Source organism: Falco biarmicus, chromosome 2 (assembly GCF_023638135.1).
Source record: "Falco biarmicus isolate bFalBia1 chromosome 2, bFalBia1.pri, whole genome shotgun sequence".
Classification (NCBI taxonomy): Eukaryota; Metazoa; Chordata; class Aves; order Falconiformes; family Falconidae; genus Falco; species Falco biarmicus.
In genome coordinates this window covers 98,105,842-98,120,853 of record NC_079289.1, presented here as the reverse complement: position 1 = coordinate 98,120,853, position 15,012 = coordinate 98,105,842, and the positions used below count along the sequence as shown (strand labels likewise).

Here is a 15,012-nt window from a genome sequence, read left to right as displayed (position 1 = left end):
AAAGACAAGAAATGCTTGGGCTCTAATGTCAACTAATTTTATCACAGTTCAAATTTTATTTAATAAAAGTTGTAAAATGAGACAAACACTCTGACAATTACTTTAAAATTTTCAGAAAAGTGCAGAGGATTAAAATGTGGTGTTAAATTACTTGTCCTGTTTTAAATTCTTCATAATTCTTCACATTTTAATCTGTCTATTGTGGTTTAACCTTGGCTGGTAATTAAGCCCCACGCAGCCACTCGCTCACTCCCCCCTTACCCAGAGGGATCAGGAGGAGAGTTGGAAAGGAAAGTAAAACTCGGGGGTTGAGATAAGAACAATTTAATAATTGAAACAGAATAAAAATGAAATAACAATAATAACAATGATGACAGTAACAGTTATAATGAAAAGGGGGAGGGAAAGAATAACATCCAGAGGGACAGGAAGGAAGGAACACACGACGCACAGTGCAGCTGCTCACTGCCCACCCACCGATGCCCAGCCAGCCCCTGAGCAATGATCCGCCCGCCCCGGCCAGCCCCCAGCTATATATATACCAGGCATGGCGTCCCATGGTACGGAGTACCTCTTTGGCTAGTTTGGGTCAGCTGTCCTGGCTGTGCCCCCTCCCAATTCCTTGTGCCCCTCCAGCCCTCTCGCTGGCAGGGCCTTGAGAAACAGGGAAGTTTCACATCAAAGCCAAAACACAGCACAGCACTAGCTCCTAAGAAGATAATTAACTCCATCACAGCTGAAACCAGGACACTGGCAGAATATTGGCATTATGCATTTGGATCTAAAAGCATATACATATTCGGTTTAAAACTGAGTCTGACATAATAAATCATTAAACCTTTGAAGATACAGAAAAGAGTTTCTTTTATCATTCCAAAAATATTGAATCAATCACCATCAGCATATATTGGAATGGTCAAATAGCTGACGCCTTAACTTCATTTGACAGTCTAATTAAAAAAAGGATAGCATCTTGTGGTTGTCATTATAGCTTGCCTAGGTCCTACCTAAAGAAATTCCTTCAAACATTTGCAAGAAAACATGGGAGACCTGGAAGTGGGGAACTAGACGGTGTCTTTTGCATTATGCATCTTAGCTGCATGTGTGAAATGGCATCTTAGTCTCAGATGTTTGCAGAACGTAGATGCAAATTTGCTCAAAAAATTATCACAGCTGTCATGCAAAATGCAAATGCAATGGACCTCATAAAATTGCATGACCATCTCTCATATTTTAGCATTTTAAGCAGGCTAAAAATTAAGATTTACATTAGAAATACATAGCCTTATGTTCAACAGATGTAAGGTCTAAAAGTGAATTTCAAGCAATGCATTTATGAGCTAATTTAAATACTAATAAGGAGATAGCCACCAAATAGTTTTACTTGTGACCTTTAATGATCCATCATTAGTGTTGTAATACTGGTGTAAATATGAGAACCTTTCCATCCTGCATTGTCTATGTTGCAGCAATAGCTACAGGTCTTAACAGCTTTCCTAACCACATCCTAACTCTGTGCTTTATTATCCACTTTTATTTATACAAAGTACCATTCCAACTTTCACATTTACAAAATAATTTGAACCCTATATGAATAAAAAAAATAAGAGATGTGGTACTCATCTCTAGGAAAAACTTATGCATAATTATAAGTCAAAATGTGGTTGATTTATTCATAGCTGCTAAGCAGTGCATACCTAATCTGCTGTGCACGATGCTGAAAATTTATCCTGAGGGTCCGAAAGAAACATTATACTTATAGGACTGTATAAACAGTCGCAAGTCAATTACAAGTTTACAATCACATAGCAATCCAAATCCAAACAGAAAGCAAATTCACACTGATAGCGTAGCTGACCCCACACCAAAGTTGCTTTGTTTGTTTTAAGAACACCGCCTTTTTCCAAGTGCTTACACCAATTTTACTTGTCTTGCCCTGAGTATAGGGGAATTAACAGAAAAGTGTTTGATGTTCTACAGAATAACTGGATTTAACAACTGCTGATTTGAATGGTAATGGTAGGTAGTTAAATCTGGGGCAATTGGCTCACCTTAGCTCCTTGTGAAAAAAATCAGAATTTTGGGGGCCAAATGCATGCATCTTAACATAGGTGAGCTGCATATGAAAATCCTTCTTTTGTTTCATTGACCCTAAAAAATATTTATAGTAAATATGTCACATGTAGATGTGTACACTTTATGTAAATCCCACCCGCTATGTATCTACAATATCCGTAGATGGAACTTGATAGTGCTACCACCCAAATTTCAGGGTAGGATTCATCAATCCTACTGTGTTTTGAACTGCCAGCAGTGGGAGGTATGATCTTCCAAGCCGCAGAGACTGTCACCACACCAACAGAGACAGGAAATCCACTTGAGACCACCTCTACTGTGGTCCAGTAGACTGAATGCCTATCAGTAGCGCGAGTGCCTTAGCTGCGTTCCTGGAGTCCATTCTCAAGTTTAGTTTAATTTGAAAGGAATCCAGGTCATGAAATCCAAGACAGCTTTGCTATGCAAACAGAAATATATAAATATATAAATCATCCATCACTGGATTTACTCTTGATCTGAATTAAAGCACTAATATAGATGTGCTTTTTCAGAACCAGATCCTACTTGTTTGGCAGAATGGCCTGTTGACTGAAGATCCCACTAACCTATCACAGTAGGAACTTAGCACATATGAGATGCCAGCTTTATACTTTGGAGACTTCGTGTTAAGGGCTGTTTCCATAGTGTATGTAGGAAATAATGGTAGCACAGTAGGACTGATTCAAGACTTTCAACTGAATCTACACTCCATTTTCTTCCTGCAGTTATTACTGTACATTTTGTAAGGTTATGCACTTATTATCTGTTCTAATCGAACAGTGCTAGTACTAGTACAGTAACTGGTATTCACTTTGACCTTTGAGTATCATGTGCTAATGCTTCCCCTACGCAGAATCACTTGTCTTCTTAGGTGGATGTGTTCTGTTGACTGACTAGGTAATGTGCCGTAACATCAGCCTATTGCTTCATCCCAGAATTTCCACTTTCCAGTGGTTGTGTTCTAGCTCTGAATGTTAAACAAGTTGCATGTGGAGTTTATGTACTGTTCACCATATGTGCAGCCACTTCTTGTGTTGCTGTCAATGGTTTTATTATTTTCCATCTTTACCTCAAGTGTTGTGCTCAATGACTAGGTCTGAAAGTGATAATTACTTCCCCACTGCAAAGACAAACTGATTTACATATTTATCAAGGGGAAATTGGATGTCTCTGAGCATACCACAGAAACATTTGCATATTTATAACCTGAAATGTACAAAAGCTAAAATTAAGATAGGGATGTCTTGGTCTTAGTTACTGAGTTTGTTTTTATACAAAGGTTTTAGGCAGTGGATTTTGTAATCAGATCAGTGCATTTAAGAGTGAAGTATCTTTTTTCATCACACAAAATCAACATAGAGATGAAAATGATTGTTAGCTTGTGAATGGTGGTATGCAGAAGTTGCAACGTTAAGTTTTCAAAAGGTGAAAATCTTAGCCTTTGAGCCCTGAAGAGATGATATGACGTGCGGAATTAGACTCTGTAACTCGAAAGTTATAAAGTAGGTAAGTTTATTGCGCGCAGATGCACGGGGGATTGCTCCTCCACAAGCGTGCATCCCCGAAGTGACGAAACCATCTCACATTTATACAATAAAACAAATGAATATTCAATTAACGCCTATACATATTAGTTACCTAAACCCCGCTTCGTATGTTAATTAGCTTATCAGTCCTTTGCCTGGAATGTGGTGGTCTTGCAGGTTTGTAGGTGATTCATGTTCTTGTGACCATCCGATCGTCTCCAGCGAGGAGCGGTGATTCATGTCCATGGCCTTGTGACCATCCGATCTTCTCCAGCAAGGAGACTTAGCACTCCCTTCCTCTAGATAGCCTTGGAATGTCTTTCATCCTTTTCTCATTCTTTTTTAAATAGCCCCTTTGTTAGAGGAAGAAGGGCAGGCGTGTCGTCGTCCCCCTCCCCCCCCCCCCGTCTCCCCCCCCCCCCCCCCCCCCCCCCCCCCCCCCGTCTCCCCTTTGTTAGAGGAAGAGGGGCAGGCGTCTCCTCAAAGCTGTGTGCCTATGTGAGCAGACACCGCACCCATGACCAGTCACCATACCTACATTCCCGAGCAGACGTATACAATCACAGTCGGTGTCCATTGTCCCCATTTCACGCTATTTCTCCATATCAGATAGATTGTGGATTTACCTTAATGAAAATCCCATATCAGGAAGAGGGTCCCAAGAGGTTTGCTATGTAGTGGCTGCATAGTTGAATGGCATCAATATTTTTTTCTGGGAGAAATATGGGCTTCCAGACAGATGTAGGGTTAATTTGTAGGAGTTTATGCATGTATTCAAAGCACTCCTGGCTTGCCATTTGCAGAGGTGAAATCCTTCAGCTGACTACACCTTAGTTGTGATTCTGTTTAATGATGCTATTAAAAAACAAACATCATTATTAGCAGGGAATTCTGAAACAGCAAATAAAAAATAAAATAAAATAAAAAAAACAACACCACCCCCAAAAAACCAAACTGCCAGTCCTAGGCAGAGATGTGATGGCTGATTTTCTCAGATCACTCTGTCCAATAATTGTCTCAATCTTATTTTAAGCTTCTGGATACAAGAGGCATGTGAAAGTCTACTGGAATTGGAAAAGAATGTTGTATTTACAGGAATTCCCTTTATCATCAACTGTCTTGTCCTGAGACACATCCTTAATCTTCCTTCTGAATCCTGTTGTTTCTTCAAATCTGGCAAACTGCTTTAAAGCTTTCCTCACAAATAGACTATTTTGTCCTATTGCCTAGACAGAGGTATTATGCATTCTAGAGCTTTTTATTCATAATTTAGGAAGTCTAAATTATTTTAAATTAATACAAATAACATTTCTGTCCTATTGACTTCAAATGACAGTAAGCTAATTTATTAATCAAATGCATTTGTTCATATGCTTGCTTGACTAAATGTTTAAACCATTTTCTAAATCACTAACACATTTGTAAACACCTTATAGTTTTTTAGTGTTTGTACCTTGTTTTCAAATGAGCAATCATCTTTTATAAACTTTATATCTTAATATAGATCAGTAGGAGTTTTACATGGTTCAAAACACCAGAAATCGTGTGCAGCTTTAGAGAGGCTGGTTGAGCTACCATTCACACTGGGTTCAATGAGTGGAATGGCAAGAGCATGGCACAGTCAATTGCTCTTATCACTTTCACATGTCTATCACTCCATTGAATGGGCATTTTCACTTTAAGAATGAAACAACTCTTTAACATAGCTTGAAGCAAGAGTGGAAAGGAGACTGTAAAGAGCAGTCCTCAGAATATTTTGGAGGAAGAGCTACTTAAATTTCAGAACACTGATGTACCAAGGAAAGCAAGCAACATCTTAATGCTGTCCTTAATCTGTTTTTTACCTTAAAAAATACAAATGAAAGAAAAGTATCCAATGATCTAATGCCTTTGTCTGCTACAATGTTAGTCACCTGTGTTCTGGTATACATTTCTAGAATGGCAATTTTAGGAGAAACTTGATCTGAAGTTCTAGTTACTAAATAGCTTCAGAAATAGAGCTCCTTCAGTGTTAGATTGATTTTGTTGTTCAGAAATGTTGTCTTTCCGAATCTTCTGTTCAAATCAGAAAAAAATGTAAATGGTAACATCGACAGAGATCAGTACAGCTATTAATTTTTTAGAACATGGCGTTCAAATGAATCTTTTCAATAAACTCTCCTTTCACTTTTATTGAAAATTTCCTATACTGGGAACAGCAAACTGTTGTTGCTTGAACTGAGCTACAGTTCTCCCAGTGTTCTGGCTTATTTATCCAACAGTTTCATATTCTCTATAAAAACTTTGCATCCAAAAAGTCTTTAAAAATTTATATTGCTTTCTGCAGCCAGCAATGGGATTCAAAGGGGACCAGCTGAAGCCCTGTTCTTGTAATTCAAGAGCCCATGACATATGATCCTCTTCCAATCGTATTTTATGAGTGGAGCAATACAGTTTTACCATCTCTTACTCAGACATCATTTATTTGTTCAGCACACTCATTAAAATGTGTTGCTCATGGAGTTGCATGTCTAGCACTTTGGGTAGGATTCATCTTACTGTCCTTGATGTCTAACATGAAGGCATTTAGTTTTGAGCTAGTTGCCTGTCTTCTTTTTTTTAGTCAACAGGTAAAAAGGGCTCTTTGCAGTTGTGATTCATCTCTTCTGAAGCCAGATGAAATAGGTTAGATTAAACTCCTCCTTCTTCATTAACTAGCATTGACTGGGAGTGTTTATACATCAATTTTAACTTAATTCTAAAGTCTCTCTGAAATCTACAGAAATAATAAGATTGGAGGAGTTAGAGTAAAAAATTAAATTATTATAAGAAAACAATAAAGGATGTATTTCACCTACTTTGTAGTATTTGCTTCCAAAATTCATATAATATTGCAGGTGAAAGATACCTGTTCATAAAGATCCACAATACATTCTTTGAATTTTTCTTCTGTATTAGTTACCGTTTAAAAATGCTAGTAAGTGGATGTATTGCTTGTGTTAACAGTAGCCACATCATTCAAATGCACTTTAATGGGTCTTATCTCCTGGTACCACACACTTTATTGTTTATTTATTGTTTTCATTCTAGAAGGTCTTAGTGTGCAAGATGAGAATAGAAATGAAAGCTTTGCTTCATTTCTGTGAGTGCACTGTGATTGCCATTCTCTGAAAATAGTGCTTTTTGAATTACCACTATTAGTCCATCTGTACTGAAAAATGTTGTTGCTAAAATAAATGGTCATTTCAGCATTTGTTAATTAACTGTAATTTAGCCAATCCTAATTGTGTTTAAAAAGCCAAATTAGGGAAATGGAAGTTTTACCATTGAGTTCAACAAGCTTTGGATGGTAGTTTCCGTGCATTTTATTGAGCTGGTTTTTTCTGAAATGGGTAATTTTTCAGAATTATTTTTTTTTCAACCCAAGTCAAGCTACTCAACCTTGTTTCCCAAAAAAAAAAAAGTCATCATAATGATGACTGCTTTATTTAATTATTTGTGATAATGAGACATTTTTCATTTCTTCTCATTTATTCTCAAATTAATTAGGAAAACCAAATGGCCTTTATTGAATGACAGATGTCTCTGATCACCAGAGATCAGTTAAAGTTATGTACTGAGTGGAATTCTTGTTTTATTTTCATATTCTTCTATATGTAGGATAAATCTGAAAATCCAATTTCATCAAGGAAAACTGTGTAGGCAAAAAAAATTGAATTTGTGCATGTCATTGCATGTATATTTCTTTGTGCAATCCCATTTATTATTGTTCTCATAGATTCATAAAATCATGGATCAATATAGGTTGGAAAGGAACTCTGGAGGTCATGTGACTGAACACCCACACATAATGTCCTAATTTGTCTATATACTCCACTTCTTTATCATCATTGCCACCTTTCCAAGGGATATTATAATTACTTAGCAAGTACATTCTCCAAACAATCTTAGAAGCCAATGAGAAATTGTCTCTTTCTTTTCTGGCACCAAGTCGACCTGCTGCAGCAAGTGAATGGCTTGTCAGATGGATCTGCATGATTTTCCCTCAACCCAGAAACTTTAAAATGTCAGCCTTTGTAACAGATTTTCCTCAGCTCTGTTGGGAAATTTCAACTCCCACGAGGTTTCAAAATTTACATAAACAAATTCTCCTACTCTTACATTTCTTCTTTGCTCCTAGTTTACAAACAAGACCAACTTAACTGCTGATGTTCCTTTATTCGTGACCCAATCATTTGAGCTGATAAGAAACAAAGGCAGTCAACCTTTTTAACAAAGCCGGTTTAGAATGCTGTAAAAGACAAGTAGAAATAGCAGCAATAAGGTGAGGTAATTACACCCTATCCAGGAAAAGAGCATAGCAATAGAAATGATGATCTGAAAATTGTTAAAGAAGGCTCTGTATTTCAAAGTTCTTATCTCATCCTCATTGACACAATAATTGGGCATCAGCTGATGAATTAATTCATAGTGGACAGGTGAGCAAATCAAAATTAACATTCAAATGGGACCATTCTTGGATGTTTGAATAAAAAGAATGAAGATAAAATGGTTGTGAAGACAGAATTATCTTTGTATGCTCTGAGATCCCTAAAGGACAAGGTTAAAGCTCATTTGCAGGCTGATGTGAAGTATATTCTTAAACTTTGGTCAGCTTCCAGGACCAATAATTTTAGTTTCTTAATCAGTATAAAATTCACTGGAGCAAGTTACAAAGAATGGCTTCCATCTCATTCTTACAGAAACCCTTTTTACAGGACTCCATCTAAATAGGTTTGAAAGTAATTTATGTGCACTGCAAGGCTCTCCACAGTGCCAAGGTAGCGTGGGGAGCCCTTTGTGAAAATGAAACATGAGCCCACAGCACATATCTGTCTGGATTCCTCTTTTCCATACCTGCACATGTGTGTGTTTATTACCTTGCATATTTTGAATTTAGTCAATGTCACTTCTTATATGATGAGAAATTAGGGATTAATTAGTAGGTTTGATAATTAAACCATGCTGTCTCCCCAGGCACTCCATACATTATCTTTGCTTTTTTCTTAGATGTCTTATTCTAACACACTGAGATTTTAGCCCTGCTGCCTCTATAGGTTGCTAGGCAGCAAAGCTTTACCCCCAAACTGTTAGCTCTATTCTGCATGCTGAGACTCTTTCAGGTACCCTCAGCGGGTTGAATCTTATTGCTGAGGGGTTTCCTTGATTGAGAGTGACTGCTTCCAAAGGTCACTGGCTCTCTGTGGGTCAGCCCTTTTCTCTGATGTGCACAAATTTTCTCATTTTATACTTCAAGAAACCCTGCAGCAATTGAACCATGGTCCAGATTGCAATAACCCTTGTGCAATTGTCCCCTACTGTATGCTGCATGATGCCAATTGCTATGTATAATAATGTTTATATGGAAAGTGATCTTAAAAAGGCATAAGGACAAAAATACGTTGTGTGCCAAGGCTAATGAAAAGCCACTTGAAGATATTAAAGCTGTTGGGTTTTTTTGTTTTGTTTTGTTTTTTTCTTAGGGCAGGTTCTGGACGTGCTGGAGAAATATAATCTGAGTGATAAAACTCTTGTATACTTTACATCTGACCAAGGGGCTCATGTTGAAGAGATCTCCAGTTCTGGAGAAGTCCATGGAGGATACAATGGCATATATAAAGGTGAACGTTCTCTGATGATTCCTAAAAACTGTGTTACAAACTATCATCTCGTGGTTTTGCTCCAAAACTGTATGTACTCTGTGACCAAGATCAAAACTCCATTCCTTAATAGGAAATTTCTCATGACTGTCATTCTATTCAAACATAGGCAGTAAATATAAGGGGTACTTGTCAAATACAGCAGCTCAACTAGAGTACATGCTCAGCTAGAGCTCTGTGGAGTTGTAACACTAGCAAATATACTTTTGAACTAGGCAGAGATACAGCTTTGGAAAGATGTCAGTTCATAGTGCTTTACTATAATGGCTTGGTAGCAGAATAGAAAGGAAAAAAGGACCATTTGTGAACCATCAGGAATTGTAAACAAGAGCTAAATACCATGGGGTGAGTGGGATCACACAAAGGTAGGATATAAAGATGGGATAACCAGCAACAGAGTCCAGTGTATTCATTACAGAGAAAGTAGAAAAGGAAAGTTAGGTTAAAAAAGAAAAAAATAAGAGTTGGATTGAGTTTGAAATGGGCAATTTCAACAACAGCCAGAAGAGGACAAGATTTCAAACAGAAAAAAACTGCATTGGAGGAGAGAGTTTTGAAAATGATGTATAACACACTGAATTAAAGACTGATTTGGAAACAGAGAAACTTTAGTTAAAAGGACAAAGTTTAGTTGTATTCTTTTAGTGCAGGTCTTGAGGTGATTGATACTCCAAAATCTATTTATTCTGTGGAGGTTAAAATATGTTTAAAGTCTACATTATTGTACTACACTTTCTTGTGGTGATATCACACAGCAATACAGAAAGATACTGCTTTTCTTGCAATATGGTGATCTTGTGCAAAGAAAAATTCCAGCTTAGCAAATGGCCTTCCCCATTTTGTCCATTCCCATATCCCTGGCATGGTGGTCCCTTCAGTCAGCAGGAATGTAAGATACCAATGGGTACCTTTGAGAACATGGTTTCAAAATAGGGGTGAACATAATTATTGTCAGCAATGTATTTTTGAGAATAGCAGAAAAGGAAAGATAATAGGATAGTAGGATAAGAGAATAAAGGATGTGGAGATGGAGGAATTCTACTGGATAGCACAGCTATAACATTCAGTCACAGACTGGTCATAAAGATTATGAATATTCAGTTACAGACTTCTCACTGTTATAGACAATTTTGTCAAATATTCAATAAAGGATTCCATCTGACAAACTACAGAAAACTGTTTTCCAGTGTGCAAGTGGTGGACACAGCACCAGGAAAATGAATGTCAAAATATTTTAAATCATCTTCAATCTTATTGAGATAGAGTAGGAATGCTTTTTTAAATTATTTTATTGAAAAGCGGAGAATATCCTTGTCCTTTTACTAGGGATAAAGTTCTTTTAATTCTTTCAGTAGAAAGTGGCCATGCGATTTGTTTTCCCCTCATATTTCAGTGGACAAGATCAAAGAAATCCAGCAGTGTTTGGCAAGTCATTTACCAAGCTTGAAACTTTTAGTTGTAAAGGGAAAGAAGTAAATTGCCTTTAGGTATGATTTTTTTAAAAAAGTAGTATTTCAGGCCTGCAAAATTGCATAGTAGTTGAGTCTGGAAGGGACCTCCCAAGGTCTCTAGTTCTCGCCCCTGCAGAGCAACATCAGCTAAGCTAGAGCAGGCTGCTCAGGGCTGTGTCAAATCAAGTTATGAAAACTTCTAGTGATGGAGACTCCACAGCCTCTCTGGGAAACGTGCTCTAGTGTTTGATCACACTCACCTTAAAGAAAGCTTTTCCTTATGGTTAAATGGAATTTTCTGTGTTTTGGTTTGTGCCCGTTGCCTCTTGTCCTGTCTATGAGCACCACTGAAAAGAGCTTGGCTCTGTCCTCTTTGCTCAGGTAAATCCATGTATCCATACAGATGGGTAGGATCCCACTGTGCTTTCTCTTCTCCAGGCTGAACAGCCCCAGCTCTCTCAGCCTTTCCTCACACGTCACATGCTCCGACAGTTTAATCAATTTCATGGCCCTCCTTTGAACTCACTCCAGTATGTCCATGTCTCTCTTTTACTGGGGACTTCTGTACTTGGACCCAGCACTCCAAGCATGTCTCACCAGTGCTGCGCAGAAGATAAGGATCATCTCTTTCAACTTGATGGAAACATTCTTTCTAATGCAGCCCAGGATCATGTTGGCCTTCCTTGTCACATGGGCACACTGCTGGCTAACGTTCAGCTAACTGTCCACCAGGACCCTCAGGTCCTTCTCTGCAGAGCTGGTTTCCAGCCAGTCAGCCCCCAGCCTTTGCTGGCCCTAAAGGTTATTTCTTCGCAGATGCAGGATTTGTTGTTTCCCTTTGCTAAGCTTCATGAGGTTCCTTTTGGCCCATTTCTCCATCCTGTCAAGGTTCCTCTGGATAATACAACCATCAGTGGATCAGCCACTCCTTCCAATTTTGTATCATCTGCAAAACTGCAAAAAAGAAGCAAAATAGGCAAATATAGTAAGCAACAACAATACAGTGAGGTTTTCAAATGTGAAGACTCCACAGTTTTTAGTTAGGAGGTATCTGTCTAAGAAACGATTCTTGTATTTTTGAGAGCTGCAAATGAAATGCTACACAACCAAAACAAGCAATGCCGAAGTCATGAGGGTACAAACTATCATCAGATGTGTCCCCTTGGGCTAACACCAGCGTGAAATGTATCTTGAACGTTAGCACATAGGTCTTACATAGTGATTTAAGTAATTAAGGAACCATATGGTTACATATGTGTAGCTGTAGGCACAGCCTGAGGTGTTTTAGAAGCTCTAAAAAATATTTGCCTTGAATACCAAACATAAGATGCAGGATAAATGATGAGGAGGGGAAAAAAAAACCAAACCAAAACCAAAAAAAGACAAATACAGTGGGGAATATGCCTTCCTGAGGAACATTGATTGAATGGAGTCTTCTATCTTGCCAAACTTTGTATTCATACGTACAGAATGAAGAACTATCTGAAATACATCTTACCTGAATTAATAAAAAATCTGATTGATAGGGTTACTTGAGGAGTAATGGGGCTTCTTATTTTTAAAATTAATTGTGTGGTTTACAGTTTCCACCTATGCTATACTGACAAATGCTTTATACTATGAGATAGAAAATAATCACTACATAAGAAACAAAAATAATTATTGTATGAGAGATATTCTTAATAAAATAGAAAGAAATAACAAGGCCCATGCAATCAGTTGAATATACTTTTACCATTTTAAAATTCAATTAATTCTGCTTTATCTTCTACTCTCCCCATCTCCCTATCAGTCCTCATTTTAACAGGTTTATTATGCATCATTTTTAAAAGGGCTGAAGTGGAAGTGATCAATTAATTGCCTAATTAGCAATTTTCATACATAAGAATTTATTCATATTAAGAGTCATGTACATTGAAAAGTATTAGAGATGTGTACACCTCTGGCAGGTTTAATGAAAACCAGACCTGTGAAGCCTTAAGTCTCAGGCGCCAGTATAGCGATGTGCCTAAAAAAGCAAAAGGACAGTCTTAATGCTGCTTGTGCTCATGTATGCACTGCTTCATCTGATGAGTAGTTTACAAAACTGGGAGACATGTGCATCCTTTCTCCCTGTCTCTGCTAGACAATCTCTACTACTTGTCTTTTTGTATATGAGAGCTGCATGAATGTGAATATGAATCAAGCCACTTAACCCTCTTCTCAGCGCTGGAGCAGTACGCTCAGCAATAATTGCTTCTGCCCTAAAATCAAAAGCTCTCAACAGATCTCCACAATTTGAGCTCACTAATTTGTCTTGATATCCAGCTGAATGAGCACCAATAATAAAATTTAAGAGGGGTTTGGAGAGTTAGTCTAGCACTGCAAGACTGAACGCAAAAAGGAGAAATTGCTATTTGAAGGTTTTATTACTCTGGATTTTGACTGTGGAACAGTCACTGTAAATCAGGATAGCCAAATAAATTTCAAATAAATCTTAAATTAGAAACCAAAGCTAACACGGTGTTTACCTAGTTGCTGTCATATACAATCTGGTTTATCTCTTCAGTATTGTTTTTTAGAAGATGTTACATAGTAATATGGAAGTGATGGATCAAAATCATAGCCTCTCTTTCTGGTGGCCCTTTTCTGATAGTTATCAGGATCAGAATCCTTGGAGGAAGATGCAGAAGCTGTGTAGTAAATAAAGAAGAACACTAAGATCTTCTAATCCTAGACAGTATGGCTTTGGTTTAAGAGGTGGATCCTGAAAACTTAGATTCTACAATGATTTTTAGCATTAGTTATATAAATTTTCATCAGCTGAAGATTAAATGCCACTCTGATTCTTTCTTAGCATAGCCTAAATCGTTTGGCAGTGAGAACACAGTGCTTTCATTTACTATTTTGAAATGGGACAGTTGCAAATTTCATGGAACATCTTGAAGTTTAATACTGTTTCCTTATTGATATAGGATAAAGGAGGGAAAACTTATACCTTCCCTAGCATTCCATTGTTTTTTATACTTTTATTGTGCCTTTTTCTCTTTAATGCTTCATTCAGAAAAGAATTGTCTCATCAGTCTGTCTCATCAGTCTTAACCAATGAGTTTTTTCTTGTCCCTAATTTCTTGTTATTTTCTTCTGTGAACTCTAATTGTGCAATATATTATTTTAAATTTACTTTACAAGTATTGCCTTTTGCATTTTGCCATGAATTATCACTACCTGTTTGTATACTTATTTTTAATATTATCCCTTTCATCCTATAGACTGCCTGTTGTCATTGTATCTTAATGATTAAAGGTGTGCATTAAGCATTAGTGTTTGCATAGGTCCTCAGGTATGCAGTGAAGATTATGATATGAATAACTAAGACTAGTTCTGATATTTTTTTCTCTAATGTTCATTATACTGCAAATATTTTTACAGAATTTGAACTTGCATCTTTTTTTCCTCTTCATCCAGCTTGGTGTGTCTTTTCTTCTGAATTTGCTGAGCCTGTGATACTTTGTGTCACATGTGGATTTTTTTAAATTCCACAGCTCACTTCTCTTCCAAAATTGAAGTAAATATATTGAATTAGCAAGAAACTTAATACAGACTATAATCGAGGTACTGTACTATTGACTTTTTTTGCAAAGTGTCACAGGCTGGTTTTTTATTTCTTTTTTTCCTGCCTGTTAGATTTTGATTCATGGCAAACTTTTGTATCCTAACCCATGATTAATGTTCCAGGAACATTTCCTGAAGGTCCATGTCAGAGATCTTTCAAATGTTTAAATCTAGACACAGCCTTTACAAAAAAAAAAAAAAAAAAAAAAAAAAGACTTTTTTAGTAAGAATTTCTTCCCAACAAGTCAAGACCTTCTTACCTGAACTTCTGAGGGACTCCTAGGTGCAGACATGATATTACATTTTACCTGGCCACTTAGTGTTTTGATCAGAAACTGATCAGAGAGTTTTATCAGTTTCTTCAGAAACCAATTAGTTCCTGTGGACCTATTGGACTGATTGGTCCTTTGAGTCATTTAAGACTGTTAATTCCTTTGGGAACTCCCAGTTTGTGATACGTTTTTTTGAAAAATCATTCTTTCCATGTATTTTGCTATGTAACTCTTTGTTGTTTATACCAGATGACAGAATGATTTTTCATATATTGGCATATAAGTCATATCTGATATATAATTTATAGCCTCTAAGTTATTCATAACATATAAGTTATGACATCATATAAATTATGGCTATTTTTATCTTGTTAATATTAACATTTTCAGATTG

General features: G+C 37.1%; 1 protein-coding gene across 12 annotated transcripts in view; it reads left to right on the top strand.

Annotated features, from left to right (window-relative positions):
* Positions 1–15,012, top strand: part of STS (steroid sulfatase) — a 135,646-nt gene that overhangs the window by 63,781 nt on the left and 56,853 nt on the right. For 11 of the 12 annotated variants that reach the window (XM_056329950.1, XM_056329944.1, XM_056329939.1 and 8 more), the window contains one exon: positions 9,125–9,262. The exons of the other annotated variant lie outside the window; for it this stretch is intronic. In XM_056329950.1, coding sequence (XP_056185925.1) covers positions 9,125–9,262 — 138 coding nt within the window. The remainder of the gene's footprint in view (positions 1–9,124; positions 9,263–15,012) is intronic. 12 annotated transcript variants of the gene reach the window in all.